Here is a 27,053-nt window from a genome sequence, read left to right on the forward strand (position 1 = left end):
AACACACAGTCTGATTTTACAGGTTGGAATGAAATTTCCTAACATGCTATATAGAAAGTTAAATGTAGATAACCAGAGGCATCAAAAAATATAAAAAATATACTGCTATGTCAACAATACTTTGGATTGTTCTCAAACACAGAGGACAGCCCTTCTTGAGACATTTTCAAAACTACTAACATCTTGGGATAATCTCTGTGTCCCCAGAGACTACATAAAACCTGGTACATAGGAGGGGCTTATTAAGTGTTTGAATGAATGAATTCAAGAAAAGCAGAGAAGAAGTGATCCTCAGAGAAGTAGTGTTCAATAAACTCTTTAATTGCCTGCTGATTTTCTTTTCATTAATTCATTGCTTGGAAATGAGTAAATATGAATAAATCCATCTGTGGCCTTTATATGAGTCTGTGACCTGGGTACCCATCAGCCACCACACTGATATACACAGTGAGAGAACATTCTGAAGGGTGGCTGGCAGCTTGGCCTGGATCTAGGGAGTAATTATGGTAGAAATAACACTTGCATTTGCCATCTTAAGGCAGTGATGGCATCTATTTCTCCTTCTGCTAGCACCAGGGGCCCTGATTTGGGGAAGCCAGGGAGGGTGTGCCCAGAAGGAACTCCTGGGGCAGCAAAGATAACCTCCTGGTGACTCTCCATCTTTGATCATTTTGTGGTTAATCAAGAACCTTAAGGATCACTCACTATGAAGAAATCAGAACCTTCTGTTAACTAGGAAAGAAAAAGAGTACCTAACGGCAGTGAAGAGTGTGCTGCCAAAAAGTTGGCTGTGTACAACCCCTCAAGATTCCTGAAGGCTGGGTGGAGAGCTCAGCCTACCCTCCCCAAGGACAGGGGATCTCTCTGTCTTGTTCATCACTGCCTCTCCAACACCTAGCACAGATTTGAGCTTTTCAGATCAACTATCTCACATGTCCTATGCAAAGCACTCTAAAATCATCTCTTATTTTTCAAAAAATCATGAAGGGTAGGTATTTTCATTTTCTTTCAGATACACCTGACGTTCATTATGTCTGTGGCTATGGTTCACCTTTGAGACCCGGTTCGTCTCTAAAATAGACACTGATACCTACTCCAGTATTGCTGTGAGAACTAAACGAGACAACGATGGAACACTTTCTGGAGAACTTACCTTGTGCCAGGCGCTGTGCTACACACTTTATAGACATGATCTCGTTTGGAACTCGTGACCACTCTGATTTGAGTTTATTTGCTGGGGAGGGGGAGGGGGTGGTTGAGCCGGGATGTGAGCCCAGGCAGAGTGACTCCACAGTCCACACCCTTAACAATTTCAGTAGTACATGCCAAGTGTCTAGTACAGTACCGAGCATACAACAGGTGCTCACTAAATGTTACTTTCCTTCTTATCTTCCCGAGAGATACTATTTGAAGCAGCAAAAGTTCCATAGGAAGATAAATGACTTTTCCTGAGATGGCAGTGAAAGCCAAAGTTAACAATGGAATGCGCCAATTCTAACAGTCTACTCATCTCAACAAAGCTCAGGAAGATTTATTATTTATTACAGATCATTCTGAAGCGACACATGGAGAGTGATGAATAGACTAAAACGTCAAAAATGCTGCAAAATTCTGAGTTTCAGTTGGACTAAAGCTAGATGAAAGACAAACACCCCACCTGGTACTTGTTTCTTAATTGGGCACCAGAAGTGGCATCCGTCTTGTTCTCTGGTTGTGCCTCCTGCATGCTGCCTGGGAATCCAAATCTCTTAGGTGCTCAAAGCCTCCATGGTGGACCCAGCCATCTAATGGGCAAGTAACTCAGGTGGCGAGCCAGGCCAGCTATCCTCAACTCTGGCCCAGTTAGTAGGACCACCTGGGAGCTGATGCCCTGCCCCACCCCAGAGATTCTAGTCTGGTTGATCTGAGGAAGTGCCCAGGCACAGGTATTTTTTAAAAGCTCCCATGCAACTGTACTGGTAGCCGGAGTTGAAAACTGGTCTAGGCAGCAGTCAGGATGTCATTGAATGAACTCAATTCCTCTGCAAGCTCCCAGTTTGATGGGAAGCCCCAGAGTAGTAGGGAGAGAGACATTATGTACTGGGCCCAGAGGCTGAAGAACAATTCAACAAAGAAGGTGGAAGTTGGCTTTGACCCCAAACTGGAGAATGTAATGCCTTTTTAGAGTCTTTAGCCCTGACCACATAAAGGGTTACAGACTATTCTTTCAAGATGCTCTCTTTGGCACTTTGCCCTTCATTTTATTAGTACTATTAATCTTCTGCAAAAATCCCCGTGGCAGTAAATGACTGCAGCAAAAATAGCTTAGTGGAAATAAAAAAGGGTGGAATAAAAAAGAGCATCAGCAGTCTTATTTTCTGGGACAAGATTACAACGGCCACCAATCCTAACAGAATAGGGTACAAGTGAGACACATCAGTTTGATGGGGTCAGGGTGGAATTTCTCCCACTGGTGCCGTATAGAATGATTAATTCATTATGGAAAGTTGAAAGCTTCGCTGAAGCCTAGTCAGAGATGCGCTATGAGATCATTATACTGTTCCTACATGTTTTATTACCTCTAGACAACTCTTGATTTTTCACTAACAGGTTTTCATGTCTATGGCACCCGTATTCAAAAGAAATACAAAGTTCACTCCAAAGACAAACGTAAATGCATGTTCAGTTTTCTGTGTCACTGTCCCCTCTCTTATCAGAGGTAGTTGAGAGTCTGCTGCCTTTTCCTTATGTCTGTCTCCAGTCGCTCAACTGGAAGGGCAACACAGCAGCCACTAAAGTGTCTGAATAAAGTGCCCAGTCTTTTTAAAGTCACACTGGAAACTACAGACATTTAGCACACCCTGGAATTTGCAAACTCTCAAGTATAAAACTCAGTTTCAGAAAATGTAGGCAATGATTATCAGAAGAAATCGTAGTAAAGGTTGATGGGGTGGAAATAGAAGACCACAACAGTGCCATGAACAATAGAACTGAACTTGCACACAAGAGAACTTGGGTGGAGGTATGCCTCATTTGTATTCCAAATATATGCATTAATGACCAGGTCATAAGCCCTCGCATGCTACAAGCTGTCACTCTTGCAGATTTTGTGTAGGTACATCCCCATACACGTTGTCCTCAAACTCTTTACCTTCCTCCAGTCTATCTATTCTGACTTCAATTCCTTCCTTAACCAGGGAGCTTAGGCTAGCTGGATGACGTGGTTCACCATTTAGAAGATTCTGTTGCCCTATTCTCAGCTCCATTACTTCACTGTTCCTTCATTTCACCTGCCTGGCAAAAATTCACACCTGGATGAGTCTGACTGTCCAGCTGCTCATCACCTATAGCCAAGACGCTGAGCTGTGCTGGAGAAAATCACAGACTGCAGAGAAACATGCATCGTAAATTCTTGGTCTACAGTAACTACACAGAGAGCCCACCAGTCCTCTGGTTTTTAATCATTCCCCCCACCCCGTTTGGATTTCAAACCTGCCCTGCTTTTCTCAACTTCAGTCCTACCTTCTCCTTCTTTAATGTCACCAAATAAACCTGCCTCCTGCTTCACAGAGAACATAAAAGAAATAAAATGTAAACCCTCTACTTCCTGCTACCAAAGCTATCAAACTATCAGACGTGACTGCCCATTTCCATGTGGTCTTCCAGCTGCCTCTGGTATGAGAACAGCCCACCTCCCTCACCCTCAGGTGGGTGTGCGCTCAACATTGGCTTCCGAGGTAAGGGAGCACAGAATAAGACAACACCCATCCTTTCCTCCTTTCTTCCTGTCCCTGTGGAAGAGTGTCCCTTTTCTTTCCGAGGCTGTTTCTCTGCTGATCCCATCTCCTTGCTCCTTCTCAGGGCCCTCACTCCATTGATTATCATCTCTCATGACTGCATCTTCTCTTTGCTTGAATTCTACTTTTTTTTTTTTATTGGAGTATAGTTGCTTTACAATGTTGTGTTAGTTTCTGCTGTACAGCAAAGTGAATCAGCTATACGTATACATATATCCCCTCTTCCTTGGATTTTCTTCCGATTTAGGTCATCACAGAGCATTGAGGAGAGTTCCCTGAGCTATACAGTCTGTTCTCATTAGTTATCTATTTTATACATAGTAGTGTATATATATAAATCCCAATCTCCCAATCCATCCCACCCACCCCCTACTTTGTTTATTTCATTAATTTTACACCCACATTTCACTTCCTTTTGGTTCATATTTGTCTGATTTTTATTTGCCTGTTTAAAAATTTTCCATTTATCTCCATCCTCTCCCTTAAAGAAGGTATCTAGGAACTTTTTTTTTTAACCCAATCACTGAAACTTTGTAATTTACTACACTGACACCTATGTTGGTTCTTTACTTCAGATATTTTATGCTTTTAAAAACACTTCCTTTTGTATTTTCTTTACCAGTCTTTTGCTAATTTGGTCAAGCCTCATTTACCTCACAGTCCCCCTACATATTCTGCACAGGATCTGTGTATATGCTCACAGTGTGATGAACTGGGCTCACAGTTAGTGGGCAATTAACTGACTGTTACATTTAATCTTCTGTAAAAGTGAGAATATTTGAGTCGCTTGCAGCCCGTCTCCTTGCCTCTATTCCCAGTCCTCTCGAATTTGCTGTCTGCAGTGTGACCACAGTGACCAGAATGAGCTTCCTAAAATGTATCTGGCCAAGCAACACCTGGAGTGAAATATTTCAGCGACTCAAACAGATACATTCCAAGCTTCGTGGTATGGCTTCCAACGTTATTCATAATCTTCCCAAAGTCATCTCTCATCATTTTCTCTCCCATGTAGTTCCTTCTCCAGGCCATGCTGGTTTAGACTCCCAGGCTTCTCTTCCTGAACTTTATTTATCAATTCATTTAGAAAATACTTATTGAGCCCCATAATTTTTCAGAGCCATGCCAGATGGTGGGGTCAAAATGGCAAATAATAATAACGGTGTCTTTTTCCTGGAGCTCCCAGTCCAGTGGGGAAGACAGAAAAATACCACATCCTGGTAAGAGGGGTTGTGATGAGAACTAACAGGAAGCCTCTATCTAGACGTGGATGTCAGGAAAGCAACCATCAAACCTAGATCTGAGTGAAGGGTAAGTAGGAAATTTCTTTAAAAGGAATGCCTGTGGGGCTTCCCTGGTGGCGCAGTGGCTGAGAGTCCGCCTGCCGATGCAGGGGACGTGGGTTCATGCCCCGGTCTGGGAAGATCCCACATGCCACGGAGCGGCTGGGCCCGTGAGCCATGGCCGCTGAGCCTGCGCGTCCGGAGCCTGTGCTCCGCAACGGGAGAGGCCACAACAGTGAGAGGCCCGTGTACTGCAAAAAAAAAAAAAAAAAAAAAAAGGAATGCCTGTGGCTTTTTTTCCTTATCCACCTGACAGATTCCTATCCATCCTTCAAAACCCCACTGCCCCATCAGCACCTTCCTCATTCCCCAGAAGAGGCGGTTGCTTCATCATTTGTACCGTTTCTGTGTCCTATACCTCTATCTCTCTGTCTCTCTACCTCTATTATTGTTAAACTGCTTTTTCCTTGTTTTCTCTTTGACCTGGCTCTATCCTACCCTATTCATGCTTTCATACTCAGCTCAGATATTTCTTGCCCCAGGAAGCCTTCCATGATCTCCTCTTAAGGCAGCCCTCATATGTGTTCGCATGGCACCTCATATTTCTCTCAGAGCCCTGGTCACACTGCGATTCATTCATTCATTCATTCATTCCATAAATGAGTATATATAAGCAGCTTCTCTGATCTAGGCATGTGTTCTGAACTGATAATCAAGCAGGTAATAAGTCAGACTAATAAGCTATCACCAGCAAACATAAAAGCAAGGTGTCCTCTGGGGGCACACAGGCCAAGGATCTCATTTTGCCTGGGAATCAGGTCACTGCCTCCCCCCTGCCTCCCTGCTTGTGGGCTGAGTGAGGGTGGCCACTGGTGCTCTGGTGTGTTTTTTCTCCTGTTTCCTCAGCATGCCATCTGGTACATCTTGTGAAACCTTTGGACACACAAATGAAGGAGAGGAGTGCTGATCCAGTGCTTTCCAGGGATGATGGAATCAGCCTCAGTTTCTACCCTCTAAGAGCTCAAACTGAGACATGGGTGGCATCAGAGGCAGCCCATTCACCAGCAGGACGAGGGCAGCCAACCAGCCCTCCCAGGAAGGTGCTGGAAGGAAGGGTGACTGGAATGGTGTGACAGGTAACAAAGCCAGACAGAGGGTCACTTCTAGAAATGAGTCTCAGGGCCAGTCTTGCCTTCTCTCTTCAGCCAGAAGCAGTTAAGTATCACCACTGAAAGCAGGTCGGCTGAGTTGGGCTACAGTTTCTGCTCAGAAAGGGCCAAAGGAAAGGGTGGCTTAGAGCAGAGGGTGGAGAAATGGGAAGGAAGGTAGAGTAAGAGACTAAGAAGAAACATGACAAGTTCCCCCAGAAAACTTGTTTCTAGTAATTGCAAGCAGAGCCAAGCCAGGACCTTCATCTCCTGTTTCCTTTTCTTCAGCCTGAAGGAATCCCCGTGGTTAGATTGTCAGCTCTAATTTAGCTACTGCTCATTACCTCATCACCCATTTTCTGTAATTGCATGTTGGGTAGCCTCCTCCTCCTCTCATTTTAATTAGTAGTCAGATATAAAGTGAGCATTGATGGTATTTTCTGCTTTGCTTTCCTGGAGGTCCTCCTTTGCATATTCCAGGTGTTAGGATGAAGCTTTTATTTGCAAATGAGCCTCAAGTCTCACTGATCCTTTAACATGATGGGGAAGTATTAAAAAGGCAAAGCTACATATTTATCCTGCTGAGGAAAATTCTGTCCATTAGGCAAACTGAGGGAGCAGAAGGTAAACATGAGCTGACTCAGCAAACTCTGAGCATACCTCATGCTACAGAAAGGGCTGGGAGAATTTTGATTTCCAACCTTGGCTACCAAAGACATAGAAAAGGCTCAGATAAGCTAAAATAAGTGGGGGGAAGGGCTTTCAGGATCCAGGGATATCTTTTCTTTTTAACTCAGAGCAGAGAAACTCAGAGCCCTTTAAGCAAGAGTGCTTTAAATTTCCTTTAGGAATCTGCATTCTGTGGTTGGGGTGGATTTAAACCCTTCCCCAGCTTCAGGGGTGGTTCTTGATTGCCGGCAGTTCTTCAGTGACCGATTCACAGATGGATATATAAGGCAGTCAGAGCCAATGGGATATATGGCTTGGAGCATATGCAGCCATCTTGTCACTCTGAGGGCAGCCTGAGAATGGACAAGCCTCCAGCTTGCAGAGCTCATAGTCTGATCCCTGGATCAAGCCATTTGGGTCCACTGTCCCTATGAGCCTAAAAATTTCTGTTTCTGCTTAAGCTGATGCTTTCGCTTTGCTTTGAATTGGGTTTTCTGTTCACTGACTCTAGAAGGCTCCTGGTTGATTTAGTAGTGCTAAAAAGAACTGGGATTTTATTCCTAACTTCATCCAGATGAGGCCTCAAAGGCCTACATACAAATCTCCATGCATTTCCCCTCAGTGTGTTAACCCACAGCAGCCTGCCCCTCAGGCATTTATGCTGCCCACCAGGAATGGCTCCCTATGGCCCTGCCTCACTTAAGCCAAGCACACCAGAGGCACGGCCCCAACCATACGAGAAGACAGCACCCCATCGGGTTTCCTCATGTTTTAGCCTCGCTATTGGAGTAGCTCAATTGCATGGTTGATTGAAATTGAAACTTTCATTTTGGTTTTTATATTGCAAAGGGTATAGGAGGGAGTTCCCTGGCAGTCCAGTAGTTAAAGACTCTGCCCTTCCAATGCAGGGGGCACGGGTTCGATCCCTGGATTTAAAAAAAAATAAGGGGGTATACGAAAATAATCTTATAAATGTACTCTTCATAAATGTAGAGTGTGTATAGGGCACAGTCAGGGTAAACAATACGAATACACTTGCATATACACAGGTATGTTTCTTCTTTGAGTACAGGAGCTATGGCAGGACTTCATGAGGTCTTTAGGTCTTTAGGGGTGCACAGGAGGGAAAGTCATTCAGGGCATCCACACAGAAACAAAATGTTTTCACTCAGCTGCCTTCTCACTTTGAAATCTCTTATGGGGACAGCTCACCTGATCATGCACCAGAGTCACAGATTCTGGCCCCCATTCTGCCTGTGGAGCTTGGATGGATCTTTGTCTACCCTACTCTGGAGAGTGATGCCAGGACTTGTTTAGGCTCTGACATTTTCTAGTTCTAAAGTAGAGTAAAGGCACTTTCACCCAGCTGCCACCCTGGAGTCTTAGTGAACTTGACTGTTGTCCATATCATGGCTGATAGAGCTGGAGGGGGCCTTACATGCCTGGTCCAGCTGTTCACTTCTCAAGGAGGAGAGAGGAGGAGAGGGCAGTGGCTGTGGGCCCATGGAGACTGGAGGCGGGGGATGGCGGGGAATAGGCGGCTGGTGGAGGCGCAGGAGATGCGGGCTTTGACGTCTCTACCACTGGCCTTGAACGAGACATTTCCCCTCTTCCTGTCCGTTTTTCTCATCTGTAAAGGCAGGGATGACTGCAAAGACTAATTCGTTTCACAGATGTGAGACCATGTTTACAAATTATCATCACTTCCAACACATTGCCCGTATCTGGGCCTGGGGAAAACCTTTTCTCCCCCACTATCTGATGGTTTTGCAACTACTTGTTTCACTTTTGGATCACAGATTAACAAATGAGGGCTACTCATCCTTTTATAACTGCACTGAGGGAGATTAGGTGTGTGTGTGTGTGTGTGTGTGTGTGTGTGTGTGTGTGTGTGTGTGTGTACACTTGAGGTTGTGTAGACTCTTCTGCTTTCTCTTCTCAAGTTCTTCCCTGAACCCAACTCTGACAATGTGTGGAGCATCAGGCTGCCCGTTTGTCACCCAGCTGTGTCTCAGCTCCTGACACCCTCTATGAGGGAAGCAATGGCACATGGCTGGCAGCCACTGATAATTCAGAGGGCAACCAAGTTATCAGCAATTCTGAAGAAGGATTTTATCCATCAAAGTAGAAAATGAGGAAGAAATATTCTAAAACAATTTTATAAAAATATAAATGCCTCTTCATTTTTAATGTGTATGCACCATGGCATTTATTCAAGGTAGACGTTCCAGGAAAAGTGACAAGCCTGTAATTCTCTTGTTATATGTTTAATATTCATGCACAATTTAAATTCTGTGGGTATCCTGGTCTTAAGATAGTTCACTTTGTGTTAAGCAAAAAAACTGGTAAACGTTCTGAGAGAAGAAATTGCCCTTTTAAAATTGCTTCTCGTGTCTCAGAGGCAGTTTATAAATACTTAATGTTCTCATTGTTATGTTATTATAATAATAGGAGAGATGGCCAGTTTACATTGGGTTTAGCAACAAGAATGAGAGTCATGAAGGGTGTCAAAAATAATATCATTCATGTTAAACATTTAATGTCATGTTTTCCTAGTGTCAAAATATTTAGTGCAGTGAGAGCATCTCTAAGGCAGAGGGAGATGAGCCAGGAGTACATTCTGCACATATGCAACACATTAAGAAGAAGCCCACACAGTTTAGTCATAAGATTCACTGCTTTTGCTCTAGAAGGTTCCCTCGGCTAGGGCAGGGCACAAGGCAGACAGGCCCAGGTGGCAGGAGCTGAATGGAAGGGGAGGTGAGCTCAATCTGCCTGCCCCAGGAGCCTTCCCAGGACACTGGCTCCAGCGAACCCCGAGGCCAACCCTGAGCTGGGCAGGTTTTCCTCTTGGCGACTGCAGTTCAGGTGGAGATGCCTCAGCCAGCTCCAGGGCCTGGGCCTGGAGGCAGCAGCCAGGAGAGAAACACAGCCAGCACCTGGCTCACCAGATACCAGTCCACACATGTTGCCATCTCCTTCCACCTGGTGAGGACAACGGGTTCCAACCCTACCACTACGCCTCAGAATCATCGGGACAGTCTTTTAAAAACACCTGTGCCTTGGGAGACTCTTATTCAAAAGGTCTGGGTGGAGACTGGTTATCTGCTTTGTAAAAAGCACCACAGGTAATTCTGCTGTGCAGCCAGAATTGGGAAGAAACACCTCTTGAGAGACTCAGTGTCTCTAAGGTGTTAAATATTTTACTTTATGACATCATTCCTTCAAGGATGAAGTGTGAAAGGCCTGCCTGAATGAACACAGAACATGATGATCGTGGAGTCAGTTTGCTCTGCCTGGGAATTACCACCTTGACGTTTATGGAAATCAGGCACCAAAGGCACAGGGTGTTCCTTCCCTTCTTCACTGTTAGATCCAGACCCAGCCCTGTCTGGCAGGAACACGTAACATGCCCTCCTGACCAGTGAACACCCCAAGAGTACTCCTTTGGGGATGATGGTCTTCTACATGAGGATCCATATGTGCTCAGCTGAAAAATGAGCAAGTGACCACATACCCCCTCATCTGTGCTCCTCCCATCTTCCCATAACCTTGCTCACTCCCTAGAAATACCTGACTGTTTGCTTTGCCACATACACCTGTGCAATGTTTTACAAAACTAGCAAAATGCTTTTATTAGTTAGGGTTCTTCAGAGAAATAGAACCTTATAATTTCTTATAGAATTTGTTATTATATATTTATATATATATATTAATATTTTATACTTATATATGTTTTCTATATAATTATAATATATAATAAAATATATTTACATAGAGAGAAATTATATATATACATACACACACACACATATATATATATAGAGAGAGATTGATTTATTGTAAAGAATTGTGTCCCATGATTGTGAAGGCTGAGAAGTCCCAAGATCTGTCATCTGCAGTTCAAGACCCACGATAACCCATGTGTAGATTCAGTCTGAGTCTGAAGGCCTGAGGACCAAAAGAGCCGGTGGTGTGTAAGTTCTAGTCCAAAAGCCAGCAGGACCCAAGAAGAGACAACGTTTCATTTTGAGTCCAAGGGTCAGAAAAATCTGATGTTCTAGCTCAAAGCAGTCAGGCAGGAGGAGTCCCCTCTTATCTGAGGGGGCTCAGCCTTTATGTATTATTCAGGCCTTCAGCTGACTGAAGGAGGGCCATCACCCACATTAGGGAAGGCAATCTGCGTTACATAGTCTATGAATTCAAATGTTCATTACATCCAAAGTCATCCTGACGACACACCCAGAATAATGTTTGACCAATTCAGGCACCCTGTGGCACAGTCAAGTTGACATAAAGTTAACTATCACATGCCTTTATTCCTGCAAGCCTCTTATGTGGAGGGAAGCATGTGTATCCCACGGTGAGTGGCACAGGGTAAAGTCTGCCCCTTCTGAGCACCTGTAGGAGCAGCTGCCTGCTGTGGGGTGTGACCTCCAGTGGCATGAATCAGAAGCACCCCCTGCTCCTAATGTGTGTGGGTAGATGCCCTTTCCATCTGCAGCAGTGAGAGCCCTGCTGCATACTCTGAGCCCCAACCCAGCCTAGACTTATGTCACTGTGTATAGAGTAGACGCCCTGGTCCCTGACGCATGTTGGGGATAACCCTCGATGCTGGGCCTCTCTCTATCCCCTCTCCTCACCTCCACTTGGCATTCTTGGTTTCTGTGTTGATTCGCTACTGGAGAAAGCCAAAGAACCAGGTTGGCTGGACCGCAGCATTTCATGATTTCTGACTTTCCTTGGATCTTCACTATTACCCACTGTGCATTTTGTCATTCCTTAGAAATTGACCCATGTACCCAGTCATACATTCAATAACTGTATTTGTGCACCTACTGCTTGCTAGATACTGTGATCTGCTGACAGTACGATAGGGGTGTAGAAAAAACAGAGGTGATCCCTGGGAGCATGGAGTCTGACAGACTCCAAAAGGCAGGTGTCCTAAACCTGTCCAAATACCTCAGTCCTCTGTATTTGCAGGTGACCTCAGTGACAACCATGGGTTCAGCCTTGTTAGAATTTTCTGGGTCTTTTTTTTCAGCCAGAGCTCTCTCCAGCCCTCCCCGTGCCCTCTGGATATCTGAGGCTGAAGCTGGCAGGCTCTCGGGTCTCCTCTTCCCAACACTGCTCCTGCTTCTCCTCCGTTCTCCTTCCTCTTCCTGCTCCCTCCTGCATCTCCTTCTTCTGAGATTTCAGCCCGTCCACCTAGACACCCAACCCAGGAACTGGGGCACCCTCCTCTGCTCAGGTAGACCTCTCATTCTGCATCCCAAGGTCACCAAGTCCTGTTTATTTTTCCTCCTAAAAAATCACCCTCTTCCTGTACATCTTTAATACCACTACCTCATCATCTTGACTCCAGTCTCAACCCTTTCCCCCTCTAATCTAGCCTTCATATCATTGCCAGAAAACAATTCTGATACATCTTATCATGTCCTACTCCTGATCCAAGTTTCTCAATGGCTTTTCACAAGCTGGAGCAGGGTTTTAAAACTCTTTTTTTGGAAGAAGGATGCTTATTTTCCTTCAAAATGTAATATGAAGCACTAAAAAGAAATGAGCTATCAAACCATGAAAAGACACGGAGGAAACTTAAATGCATATTACTAAGTAAAAGAAGCCAATTGCAAAGGCTAGATACTGTAGGATATCCATACTATATGAAATTCTGGAAAATGCGAAACTATGAAAACAGTAAAAGGATCAGTGGATGCCAGGTGTTAGGGGTCAGAGAGAAATAAATAGGCAGAGCACAGAGGATTTTAAGGGAAGTGAAACTACTCTGTATGATACTATAATGGCAGATACCTGTCATTACATTTGTCCAAACCCATAGAATGTAAAACACCAAAGTTATACATATACCTAATGTAAACTATAGTCTTTGGGTGATAATGGTGTGTCAGTGCAGGACGGTAATGAATGTACTACTCTGACGTGGGTTGTTGATAGTGGGGGAAGTTGTGTGCATATGAGGTGAGGGGAAATTTCTGTACTTTCTGCTCAATTTTGCTGTGAACCTACTCCTGTTCTAAAACATGAAGTCATTTATGACATACTACATTAAAATTTTACATTTAAATTTACACTAAAAGTCATATTTATATTTGCATTTAGAAAAAGTGGAGCTACATTGATGGAAGCGGTGGCAATGGAAGGAGGAGGGCAGGGAGAGGTGGAGCCCTGTCTGTGCCTCATCCCCCAAGTATTCCCTGAGACCTTGGGGAGGTAGGACTTGGAGGAACACCAGAGACCTAGAGGACTAGAGCTCAATGCCTTAGCAAGGCAAACAATGGCCCTCCTGATCAGGCCTAGCTTTCCTTCCAGGCTCGGTTCTTGTGGTTCCCTAACACCCTGCATTCGAAATATTCTGCACATACACTAGTGTTTCCCACACTACCTCCTGCTCCATGGGTCTCCCTCCAGGCCATTGCTCGTGTTGCCTCCTCTGTCTTGCATCCTTCAGCCTCTTTCTCTACTTAATGACTCCCTTCAAGTCTCAACTCAAGCAGCACTTCCCCTGTGAAGCTGCTCCAGATTCCCCAGAAGACCTTCCTCATGCTTCATTCATCCTGTACTCTCCATCATGGCATCCGTCCAATGCACTATTTTTGTGTGCCTGACTCCTACTACGCTGTGAGCAGTTTGAGAGCAGGGCCCTTGCTTCCTCCATCTGGATATCCCCTGTAACCAGCATGATGCCTGGCTTCCTAAATGTTTGCTGAGAATGAATGAGTGAATGAATGAATGAATACATAAATTCTCTCTTCCTCTCTCAGAAGATGATCCCACTTCCCACTAGACTGAGATGACGTTCGATCACTCTTTGGTGGATTTTCTCCCTTCCCATCAGTTTCTTTGACTTTGGGTCTTGATAGCAGTGGTCAGTGTATTAACAAACCAGTCCAGCCACAGCAGCCCACAGGCAGGTTTCCACTTATTTTTTTCCCCTATTCTTTTGTTAGCAGAACTGTGTTCCTTTAGATGTATCTTCAGTTCATCCTTGGGTTATTTCACCTTTCTGCTCCCATTTACATATGCTCTTAGTTTATCAAAAGGAAGCTTGGCAGGGCAAGAAATTCCCAGCCTGTCCTCTGGTGGAGAAGAAAGTCAGAATTGTTAGCTTTAATATGACCTTTAAAGTACTTCAATAAAAGACATCTGTAGTCGTGTGACTGCTTGGAATATTTAATACTTAATTTTCAAAGCCTCAGTTGAACATGGGCTGTAACTGAACTGATATCCCAAGCCTATAACAGTAAACCCAGCTCCACCTGGACTTGAGAGCTGAGGTCCACAAAGCCTGACAAATTATCTAAGGCTGGTGCATTATTCCTTTCTATGAATTTTTTGGTCTCCTATGGTTTACAGAGGTAGCTCAGAAAAGTTCTCAAAGAATACTTATTCAAGCTTTGTACCTGTTTTGAATGAAGCCAGTCAATCCCATGAACTTCCTTGTTTCCTCCTAATTTTTCACACAGTGTCTAATCACAAGCATTCAAGCTCTTAGAAAAAACTTGAAGCTCAAATCAGGACTTTCTGCTCCTGAATCAAGTCTGTTTCAAAGTTCACCAAAATACCTACAGCTCACACACAGTTTTAAAAAACTGTAGTCTGCCCTCTGGAGACTCATTTACATGTGGCACTTCATAGGCACCTGAATTTTTTATAGTCTTAAGGGCTTTTGGTTGAGGTTTCTCAGTACTTTTGATGAAATTATTTTCCACCATAGATACTGATTCTATGAGATAATTGTGTATGATTGTTTACTGTATTTCTTAATTCATATTTTCTTAAATTGCTATATTTCTTAATTTCTTTCAATAATAAATAGTGAATAGTTATTTACCATTAAGCACTCTCAAAAAAAACTAAGGTTAGGGCTTCCCTGGTGGCGCAGTGGTTGAGAGTCCGCCTGCCGATGCAGGGGACACGGGTTCGTGCCCCGATCCCGGAAGATCCCACATGCCGCGGAGCGGCTGGGCCCGCGAGCCATGGCCGCGGAGCCTGTGTGTCCGGAGCCTGTGCTCCGCAACGGGAGAGGCCACAGCAGTGAGAGGCCCGCGTACAGCAAAAAAAAAAAAAAAAAAAAAAAACAAAAAACAAAAAAAAAAAAAACTAAGGTTAGAATATCCCTGATAATGAATCTACAGGGTCTTTCAAATACAAGTAAGTGGTAACAAAATCAAAGCCACAAATTAAGCAAATGTCAAATTCCCTTAGTTTTACGGTGAGCAAAGACCACCCTCACCTCCCAAATCATATCATTAAGAAGAATCAGAAAAACTCAGGCATCACTAGCCTTCATTGTTTTTGCAATACTGTAAAAGGAGGCAGAAATTGTTGCCACTATCTTTTATTTATTTTTTATTTTTTTTGTTGCCACTATCTTTTATTCTTTCACTACCATCCCTTCCCTGGTCTCCACACTTCCATTCAACAGGGTTCAAGAAACCCTCCTCCCAATTCCTCCCCCCAGCCAGCTTCCCATGTTGCAGCCACTTACCCATCCCTAGTCAATCCCTCTCATCTGAAAATTTTAGCTCTGGTTCACTGTCACTCTCTCCAACATTAGTTTTGCCATACGTTTTAGTGATTTCAATGACCCCCAAAGTAATCCTTCCCTGAACCTTTATCTTTCAGGCCCTTGACTTCTTCTGGTCTACTGATCTTGCACTCAGCACAACCTCAGCCACTCTCTCCCAATGGATATGCCTTAGACTTTGTCATTACCAATAGCTGAACCCCCCATGGCCTCAGTTTCAAGCATCCCCCTTTCAAACCATCACTTTCTATTCTTCCAACTTACTATCTCTGCTTATCTTACTCCAACAATCCTTTGGGCCTCTGGAGGTACAATTCACTTATCCTGCCCACTTTTCACTGTCCCTCTGCCTCCTCATTTTCCTGGCTTCAGTCCTCATTTTCCTCCCTGCTCAACTTCAACCCCAAAGTCCACCATTACAATCACCCCTTTGCATAAACTCTCAGCGTCTCTGCCTCTCTTTTCTTAGCTTATGCCCTTGAAAAACCCCACCTGGACCTGCATGGTTGAACATGACTGGAGGAAAAACACATGGCCATAGAGATGGTCTCACTTCAAATTTATTAGCATGAATCTCAAGCAGATCCTTAATGCTGTCTGGCCACTTTGATCCATCCCTTTGGTCCATTCACTCTTCTGCTCTCATCATCCTTTCTCTCCTCAAACTTTCAACACCTCCCTTTCATCCTCACTAACAGCCGATGACCTTGCTTCTGATTTCACCGAGAATACCGAAGCAGCAGAAGATAATTTCTAAAGATACCGCCACTGCCACCCCATCAATCCACCTACCAGCCTCAAAGTCCATGTACTCTGTCTTATTTCATGTTACTTTCCTCTTGTGTCCTCAAGAAATCATTCCAGGTATTTTTTTTCTCTACTTATCTTAACCATTTTTTTCCTTCTCAAAAGAATTTCTTAATCAGTATGTAAATATACTGTCATTTCTTTTGTGTGTAAAGGTATCCTCTCTGACCACACTTGCCTGTCCAGCTTCCATTCCCTTTCTAGGCTTCTCTTTATAAAAATAGTCATCAAAAGAGCAGCCACCAGTGTTTCTCTTTCCATGCTCTCTTGAACCTATTCCAATCATGAGTGAGCCCCTGACTCCACCAAAACCGATCTTTTCAAAGTCATCAGTGACTTCCATGTTGCTAAATTGAATGATCAATTCTTGGCCCTCATCTTGCTTGACCTATGAGCAGCATTGGACAGGGCTGGTCTCCATCCCTCTTGAAACGCTGGATTCTTAGGACTCCCTACTCTCCTGGTTCTCCTCCTCCATACCCACTGCTTGTTTTCAATGTTCTTTGTTGGCTCTTCCTCATTTCCCCAACTTCTTAATGGACTTCCCAGGTCACAGACCATGTGCTTTTGTTTTCTGTACTATCTATGCTCACTCCCTTAATATTCTTATTCAGTCTCATGGCTTAAACAGTATCTACATATTGGTGACTCTCAAGTCATCCTACATCCAGCTCACATCTCTCTTCTAAACTCTGGATTCATATATCCATTAGCCTATATACCTCTTTTCTTGGATGTCTTTTTCTTGGATGTCCCAAATCAATTGGCTCTCCCTCCTTCCTAAGTCTCTCTTCCTTCATTCTTTCACATTTCTCTTACTGGCAACTCCATCTTTTCTGTTTCTCAGGCAAAAAAAAACCCTTAGAGTCATCTTTGACTCTTCTTTTTTCTCTTGCATCCCAAATAGAGTCCAACAGAAGATCTGCCAGGCTTGACCTTCAAAACATAGCTATAATCTGACCATTTCTCACTACTTCCTCAGCTATCATCCTGGTCTATACTCTCTTAGGTTACAGAAATAGTTCTGATGATGTTGAATTGCCTGAAGACCAAGGCTGCCTTTTCCCTTGTCTGGGGGATGTCTGGAAGCTGTATGCTACCCCAAGTCTCAAACTCAGATTTTACCATTTCAGATTCGTTCTTATGATGTTAAAATTGCCATCTCTACTTACTATTCTTTAGATATTTACAGTTTCTGGGGGGAAATGTATATATAAAACTTTATCCCTAAAACATTTAAGGTACATTATAAAAGTACATAAAATACATTAAAATATAGAAAAAAGTGAGAAAATTAGGCAAAGGGAAGATAAGGATAGAAAAAAAATTCATATGATGCTGCAGGTGAGGTGAGCATACAAATACATGCCACAAGGTTCTTCACACTTGCTAAATGGGAATAACAGAGGAGTCTCTTCCTCTAAGATGTGCTTTAATATCAGGTTTCTTTTTTCTTAATGGGACCCCATAAGGCATCATGATCACAGTGGCTCCTTGGGTCTGAGAAGGGGAGGGCTGTGTGGGGCAGGAAAGGCTCAGAAGGAGAAGTGAGGCAATGTTGGTCAGGAAGTCCCTTCTCACCTGAGACTGGGTCCTGACCTACACCCCAGTCATTCCCTGGTATCCTCCCCAATCTCCCACCTCCCAGCCCACACCCACATGATACCCTGAGTACTTACCAAGACCCAAGCAAGAAACTCTGAGTCCTGATTTTCCAAGATTCCTAGAATAAAAATAAAGCAACACATGGTCATTTCATCAGGTGAATTTTAACTTGGAGTATTAAATCTCACTTAAATTTTTTTTTTAATTGAAATACAGTTGATTTACAATGTTGTGTTCATTTCAGGTGTATAAATCTCACTTTTGATGATGTTGCTCCTGACTAGAGCCATGGTAGAGGCAGAGCCTCAGATGCAGGCCTGTGGTTTGGGGAAGAGACTCTTTCATCTCCATTTGGGCACTAGAAAGCCCAAAATGTGCTTAGGCTCAGCACAACAACAAAGTGTCCCCACAAAATATAGCTTTTCAGCCCTAATGATCTTCTTCATTAATTTGCTTACAAATGTATTGTCTCTCTCCTTCTAGAATGTGAGTTCCTTGAGGACAACTTGATGGATAGGGATTATTAAAAGAACAAATACAAAATAATCCTTTAGGCTATTTACACTAAATTATATATATATATATATATATATATATATATATATATATTTTACATCTTTATTGGAGTATAATTGCTTTACAATGGTGTGTTAGTTTCTGCTGTATAACAAAGTGAATCAGCTATATGCATACATACATCCCCATATGTCCTCCCTCTTGCATCTTCCTCCCACCCTCCCTATCCCACCCCTCTAGGTGGTCACAAAGCACTGAGCTGATTTCCCTGTGCTATGTGGCTGCTTCCCACCACCTATCTATTTTACATCTGGTAGTGTATATATGTCCATGCCACTCTCTCACTTTGTCCCAGCTTACCCTTCCCCCTCCCCGTGTCCTCAAGTCCATTCTCTACATCTGCGTCTTTACTCATATCCTGCCCCTAGGTTCTTCAGAACCATTTTTTTTTTTTAGATTCCATATATATGTGTTAGCATACTGTATTTGTTTTCCTCTTTCTGACTTACTTCACTCTGTATGACAGACTCCAGGTCCATCCACCTCACTACAAATAACTCAATTTCATTTCTTTTTATGGTTGATATATTATTTTTTTTTTAAAAAAAAAACTACACAGGGACTTCCCTGGTAGTCCAGTGGTTAAGAATCCGCCTTCCAAAGCAGGGGAGGTGGGTTCGATCCCTGGTCGGGAACTAAGATCCCACATGCCGCAGGGCAACTAAGCCTGTGCACTGCAACTACTGAGCCGGCACCCTCTGGAGCCCACATGCCACAACTAGAGAGAAGCCTGCACGCTTCAACAAAGAGCCTGTGTGCTGCAACAAAAGATCCCGCATGCCGTAACAAAGATCTTGAGTGCTGCAACTAAGACCCAATGCAGCCAAAATGAATGAATGAATAAATAAATAATTAATTAATTAAAATAAAATAAAAATTAAAAAGCTTAAAATGCAAACCTAAAAAAACCTACACAAAAATCCTACAAGAAGGTCGGATAGTCCTTAAATGATTCTTCCTTTCCTCATCAACACCTTTGCTTTTCATCCTTAGAAGTTAATCCAGGGAAAGGAAATATATTTTCATTCTCTAAGTAGGGAGAGAACTAGGTGCTCTAATCTTCACTGTAAAGTGTTTGTCTGTGGAGACCCAGACCCAACCCATTTTCCAGTCATCCACCTAACTGCCATCAGAGAAGAAATCAAATTCTCAGAGAGAGGATGCCTCATAGAATTTTGTAGGGGTCCAGTGTGAGGAGATGAATCTACACTATTGAAACATGGTAGAAAAGTGTATTCCTTATTCTCTGATCAGATGCTCTTATAAGAGCACAACTCTTCTCCTTTCTTCTACCCAAACAAAACAGCACCAACTTTTCCAATAAAATTTTCCACAGCTTGGTTCTTCCAGGTTCTCTCTTGATTCCTCCCCAGTTTGCCTTCTTTAGAGCTAGTAACCAGTGCTCTTGTTTTTGCATCTATTTCTTTTCCCTGCTTGCTATTATTGTCTATAAAATTCCACCTAAGCAACACATTTCATTTCCTAGCATGGTCCAAAGTGCATCACACTGCAGAAAGACCCAGGTTTCTGTGCATTTGTTGCAACTAGCTCGGAGAAATCACTTCCTTGGAGTTCAATTTCTTCATAGTACGATGGGGTATTAATACTTATGCCATTCATTCAGCATCACTGTGGTGGGGCTAGAACATGATAATATATGCTAATGTGTTCACAGTAAATGAATGCAAAGCATAATTATTTTTGGTGCTTTCTGACTCTACTCACCCTCTCAGACATAGTGCTAAATTTTCCATATGAATTGGATATGTCCACCTGGCAGGAAACTATTGCATAAAGGCATGTGTGAAAAATATTTTGAACTGCTAAATAGGAGAAAAATAATTGGACCTCTCCCATGAAAATAATTTGCACCAGGAATTGTTCTTTTAGTAGTTTCTCAGAAAACCACAGGATGTACAGCCAAAAGATCTTGCTTTGTGGTCTAAAAGTCTACTTTTTTTTTTTTTTTTTTGGCCGTGCCACAGGGCATGTGGGATCTTATTTCCCCTACCAGGGATCGAACCCATGCCCCTTGCAGTTAAGCGCCGAGTCCTAACCACTGGACTGTCAGGGAATTCCCAAAGTCTGCTGATTTTAAAGGATAGGAATCTAGAGCAAAAGCTATATAGTGGGGAGAATAAAAAAAGACCTACACCAGAACAAAAAAAGCAAAAAAAATACATAAGTGAATAACAGTCTTCCAGGTAGAGATACTTGACATTGATGAATTAGTGAAGATTTATTCATAGGTTACCATGTTCAAGGCAATGTGCAAGGACATGCGGATACAGAGAGGAACAAGGCACCGTTCTCTACCCTTAAGGAGTTCTCTATCCTCTACCTTTTCTGAGGGACACAGAAAAGCAACCATATAATCACAATACAGTGGGGTATATCCTCCCATGGAGGTCTTTGAGAGCACATGGAGGAGCTATCTCAGGTTTGTATTTGCATAACTATGTGGGTGTCATGGGGGAAAAGATCTAGGTAAGGAGTTTCATGTAATTTTAAAATCTTTCAGTGACTCTGAGCACAATAGGGAACCGTAACTTGGTGCAGAAAACTTGCAAAGGAAGAAATTTTTCTAACAAACTCAAATAGGGCAAGGTTATGACACTGGGCGCTTGCTGAGCAGCATCTCAGCACCCAAGGTAGGGAGACCTGCCCTAAGTTCCCTTACGACAGTGACTTAGGGAGATAATGATCACTCTGCTATGGGTTTGGAAGGCCACACTTGAGAAACTTGAGAATTGTCAGCCAACACAAACTGCAAAGTAACAAGTACTCAACATGGCCCATTTTATTGCCATTGCTGTTTAAACACCCAGGCCAGATTTTCTTGAATGAAAGCCTTAGAAGATTTTGCACTGTAAGAAAAGTTCAATTAGAGACAAATATTGATACAGGGGTGATAAGTCCCGCACTGAGCCTTAGTGTTTTTATTTCCTTTAACTCTTTCTCTGAATATTTTTACCTGCTAGAAGGAATGATTACCAAATAGAGTTGGTTGTTTTTATTTTTATTTTTAATATTTATTTGTTTATTTATTTGGCTGTGCCAGGTCTTAGTTGCAGCACGCGGGATCTTCAGTTGTGGCATGTGGGATCTAGTTCCCTGACCAGGGATCGAACCTGGGCCCCCTGCACTGGGAGCAGGGAGTGTTAGTCACTGGACTACCAGGGAATTCCTTACAGTCGGTTGTTTGTAAGGTGAGAGGTATTTTCCGTGCATAAGCCATATCTGGTCTCTAAGTCTTATTTTTTCCAGGGGTAATCCCGCGTTCATGTCTTCACAATACTAAGTGGAGGTAGGGTGATTGTTTAGCCCCTCTGATCCATTTGAGCTCTGCTGGATAATAGAAGCCCAAATACTTGACACATTTGATCTAATGAGCCCAAAATATATCATCTGAAAGCTTGTTTGTGTGGCTATAACACCGAATAATGGCCAAGTTTACACATCATGCTGGGCTGTGACAGATGTCCTGGAACCTTCTTTATCCCAGTCATAAGGAATTTTCATGCACACTTCATGACCTTGTGTGACATTGTGCATTGAAACAACTTAATGTAATTGCATTTTATTTCTTAATTCCTCAGCATTAGCACAGGTGAGGCCACAAAAAGATTCTGTAAGCACATCAAATGTATAATTAGATTGAATTTCTTTCCCATTTGATTCAAAACAGTTGCATTGTACTGGTTTTCCTATTTTATCTGTGTCAGCTACACCAGAAGGAAGTCTCACTGTGTTCATTTTTAGTATGTGCTCCTGTTCAACTCAAAATAAAATCTCCTCTTTCCCAGGTGAACCTGAGCTGCTCGTCTGCTAATATTAGAAATGAATGACATCAGTATGGGGGCACGGGACACATAGCTTTGTCAGTCAAATTTTGGAAATCCTAAATCTTAAATCAAAGATTCAGGAAAGAGTTACTGCAGAAGGGATATAGCTTCTTGAGAAGCCAAGGTTACATTTCTTCTTTCTGAAGGCAGAATTGTTCTCTCAGTGTCTGAACTTGTTTTAGAACAATGGTTAGTTCCATGGCAGATGCATTAAATATAATTTCTAGTGTCATTTTGTGGAGCATCCATCATGCACTTTTTATTTTAAGGCGATAATAGAATTGTGAGAAGTAAAATCCAGTGTCACTTAGGCACAGTATCAAATGCCATTTGATGCTTACAGGTCCTTTACAAATCAAAGATGCTTAAAGCAGAAGATTAGCAACCTAAATGTGCTGTTTTAAATTGCTTGCTTCTGAATACATATATCTTAGACATTACTCAGAGTTGTAAACTGCTTGGAAGAGAGGAATAGCTAGCTAAAATAGGTACTTGCATTTGACCAAGAAAGATGCATATTGCATAGGACAAAAATCCCTTATTTAAAGGCTGACACAACAGAGACAACCTGAAAGCACATGTAAGGGACTCCAGTGGTCTTGTCAAGCTGGCAGAAACAAGTTTGGTTTGACCTGGTTTTCATGTGCTCAGATCATTACATCATCTGCTGTTTTAGTCTACTTGAACAACTTTCTGATCCCTCTAAATCACACTCTGCTGTGTGTGGTGCCTTACCTGGAAGCTACTAGTCAAATCCGGGGGATGGAATGAAAAAAAAAAGAAAGAGGGAAAGAAAGAAAGAAATGTACATTTAATCTTTCTTGAAAAATCCAGAGCAGAAAGTATGTGCATTTGTCAGCCAGCTGGTTTTGATACTTGTATGAGAACATACATTTTGACAGCCATGAAGGTGACTACAAACTGTAATAACGTTTTCTTATGAGGGCACCGTTCATCACTGTTGATAGTGAATAATGATTCATTTGGAAACCGCCAGGCACATAAATGATTTAGCCATGCATTTGGATGACAGACATTGATAAGTAGCACAATGAAACTTTCTTTTCTTTATCTAGTAGCAGCAAAGTAGAATGGGATTATTTCAGATTTTTTGATTTAAAGGTTCAAGTCATTGTCTGTTGTAAATTCCAACTAGGTTCTTATTCATTTTCTTTGGACATATAAAATCACCTGTTGGTCTGTGTCATTCTAGAAAAGTCTACAGAAGTATGGCAAAAAGAGACTTCCCTATAATTAATTAATTAGTTCAATAGAGATGTACTGAGTTTCAACTACATACCAAGCCTTGTATTAGGGTGTGGGGATGGGCTGAGTAGCAGATAGTTGCTGCTTTCATGGAGCTTACATCATAGAAGGGGAAACGTGTCAAATAGTGAATTGATTATTTGACCATAGTACAAAATAAAAGAACAGTATGCCCTAAGTGAAAAATTGCCCTGTTGGGGAAGCTGACCTGGTCTGGATGGTTAGGAAAAGGTTCCCTAGGCAAGCAGCATTTAAACTGAAATCCAAACAAGTAGGAAGTAACTTAATGAAAAGAGTAGGGACCAGCATTCCAAGCAGAGTCAACAGCACATGCAAAGGCTCAGAGGCTGGAGGAAGCATGGGTAACTGATGAACTAAAAGAAGTACAGGTCAGGGGAAGAGCAGGGTGCAGAGTGAGCCCAGGTGAGTCTGTTGGAGGTGGTACGAAGCAGCTCAAACTGGGCCTTACCGATTATGTTACCAATTTTGGTCTTAATATGAAGGAGTGATGGAAAATTTCTGAAATCCTTAAGCAGGAGAAATGGGGTGAAGGGAGGCAAGAAGAGGAGCTTGGAGGCTGCTTTGGCAATGATGATGATAAGTGATTGTTCAGATTCAGTCCAGGTATTCTTAATGGGCAAAATCTACAGGACTTGGTGTTTGAATAGGAGGGTGAAAGAGAAGAAGAAGTAAGGGGCCATTCTCAGGTTTCTGAATTGGGCAGCTGGGTGAAGAAAGGTGCTTTTCACTGAAGTGGGGTTCATTCAACAAGCAGAAGGGTTTTGACCACCTTTGGGCATGTGGGCAAGATATCCACGTTAGTTGCCTGGAGCACAGAGCAGGGAGGGGGTTTTTCTGGGTATCAAGGGTAATGAGTGCCATGGGCTGGGGTCAGCTTTGCCAATGGAGACAGCATTCAGTTAGAGAAGAGGGGGCCAAGGCTCGGCTTTGATGGGCTCCAACATTATAGGTGGCCAAGAGGAAGCTACACTGGCAAAGGAAACTGAGAAGGAGGGGTCAAGATGTAGGAGGAAACCAGAAAGTGATGCTGTCAAAGCTAAAGGTGGAGTCGGTTTCAACAGGGTGTAAGTGGCCAGTACTGAAGGCTGCGGGAGATCCAGCATCGGGAGGACAGAGGAATGCCCTTCACGTTCAGCCCCACAGGGACTGCTGACGACTTCTGGGCAGTCATTTCAGTGGTTCTGTGAGTGGTTTCAATGGTCCTGTTCAGTGGTTCTGTGAGTGTCAGGTCGGTGAGACTGAGGAGGGGGAGGTACAGAAATAATGCTTACTAACTGTGTGTGATCTTGGACAGGTTACTTAAACTTTTTAAGTCTCTTTCCTCATTCATAAATGGGGATATTAAGAGCTCACTGCTTTTTATTTTCCAAAGAGTGAGAAAATATAAATACAGCACCAGTCCCAGGATACTTCAGTGTTCAATAAATGCTATTTACTTTCTTCCTTTCTTATTTTCTAGGAAAAGTGGTGTCTCAAACACTGAATTTGGTGAGGTTCTGGTTCAGGTACTAAACCTGTTAGGAGGTTGCCTCTGTGGCTTTTAAGATCTACTTCTGTGACTCTATGATCCTCTTACTTCGTGGATTTGTGCTTAGACATTGCAAACTTCCTGAATCTATTTTATGTGAATTGTGAGTCATTTTGCTAGAATCATTAGGATAGTGGGAAACAGGGGATAAAGATAGATAAGGGAGGTGAAGGAGAAGGTGACACTTGGTTGGTAAAGGCAGTTTGGAGAAATCATGTGGGTCTGAGAAATTTAGAACCTTTCTTCTGTGATTGCCAGGAGGAGGGAAATAGAGTTATAACACAAAGTTGTGCGGATGGGGCAGAACTTGGTTGTTCTGCAGGGGTGGGGATGGGGAGAAGGGTTGAGAAATGCTCACCAAAATCTACTTATCACTTCAATAAAAGTTACTCACTGCTTTTTCTGTCTCAAGTATCCAAGGCAGCAGCATAGCTGGAACTCAATAATTCAGAGTCTTAAATCAGAAGAATCTAGAACCTTTATCTCAGGGCATATCACTTGGGGTTCATGAACTTGAATGAGAAAAAATACATTTTTATTTTCACCAACATCTAACTGAAATGTAGCTTCTCCTTCAAGTATGAATGTAGGCAAGAAACCACAGAAGTACCCACATTAACTGTTACTTTGCCGCGAAAAGGAATTACAGGTATTTTTCTACCACATCACAGTTGCCTCAAAAATTTCAAAACATTATTTGCACTCACCATTTACACTCATCACCTTTTGGAAATTGTGGTATTCGACGCACTCCTAGAGCTTGTTGTTTAATATATTCACAAAGAAGTGCATGGACTTCCCTGGTGGCGCAGTGGTTAAGAATCCTCCTGCCGATGCAGAGGACATGGGTTCGTGACCCGGTCCGGGAGGATCCCACATGCCGCGGAGTGGCTGGGCCCGTGAGCCATGGCCGCTGAGCCTGCGTGTCCGGAGCCTGTGCTCCGCAACGGGAGAGGCCACAACAGTGAGAGGCCCGCGTACCGCAAAAAAAAAAAAAAAGTGGAGTGGCAGGAGGATGAAGGAAGTGGGCCCCCAAATGGGAGAACACACTTTTCCACCTTCCAAATTTTGTCCAAGATCACTTCTATCCTCACAACAGAATGATCACACTTTCCTATGTGAATATCACACATGTACTTGCATTTTCAACACTAAGAAGAGAGAATCTAAAGATTTCAAAGTTTTCTTCACCCTGGGGTGATGATTTATTTTCAAAGAAGTTCCACAAGATGAAGCAAAGGTAGAGCCTTCTCTGTCATCTACTTTGTAATGACAGCTGTGTTAGTTTCCACTGTAATGAGCTGTGTAGTTTTCAAAGGCAAAGTAAAACAAACAAAAAAGCATCTGAGACAGAGCTCATGCTCCGCATCTTCCCAATTCCATTTACTGTGCATGAATTTCTTGCTTTCTCTTTAGAAAGTAAAGTCGGCCATGTGATGGAGACTGAGGCATGAGCCTGACTGAGGGGCAGGGTGATATTTAAATATGCACTTAATCAAAAGTATAAGGTTGCTTCTAGCCATTAGGCATTAGTTTGCCTTTCACTTTCCTTGACAGAGGAACATAAAATTAATGCCTGTTTTCTCTGTGTGCCCAATCCTTTACACCTGCTGTCAGAGTGCCATGTATCACAGCGCATATTGTACTCATTGTGTACAAGGTTGTTTCTCCTTCCAGACTGAGATCTGTGAGGGTAGTGACTGTGTCTAATGCATCTGTTTATTCCCAGCACTTACCAAAGTCCTGGGCACATAGTTGGTGTTCAGTGATGCTCACAGTGGGTGCTCTGATGCCATCATTTTGCTGTGGATAAAGACTGCATTGTCACTCACTTGTTCTACTCTTGTTGGCTAGGGAGGCTCTGTGGTTTACTGGGAAACACTGGGCAGCATAGTGTGGTGATGATATGCTTATAGTGAAGAAGTGCCTGTACTATTTCCTATCACTGAAACCTTGGGAAGTTACCAAACCTCTCTGTGCCCCA

General features: G+C 42.9%; 1 protein-coding gene across 5 annotated transcripts in view; it reads right to left on the reverse strand.

Moving 5' to 3' along the window:
* The window catches only part of KCNAB1 (potassium voltage-gated channel subfamily A regulatory beta subunit 1), a gene marked incomplete at its 5' end in the record, with an annotated part of 420,311 nt that overhangs the window by 99,659 nt on the left and 293,599 nt on the right, over nucleotides 1-27,053 (reverse strand). For all 5 annotated transcript variants that reach the window (XM_082625460.1, XM_082625457.1, XM_082625458.1 and 2 more), the window contains one exon: nucleotides 17,908-17,951. In XM_082625460.1, coding sequence (XP_082481586.1) covers nucleotides 17,908-17,951 — 44 coding nt within the window. The remainder of the gene's footprint in view (nucleotides 1-17,907; nucleotides 17,952-27,053) is intronic.

Source organism: Mesoplodon mirus (assembly GCF_964341445.2).
Source record: "Mesoplodon mirus genome assembly, chromosome: 6".
Taxonomy (NCBI): domain Eukaryota; kingdom Metazoa; phylum Chordata; class Mammalia; order Artiodactyla; family Ziphiidae; genus Mesoplodon; species Mesoplodon mirus.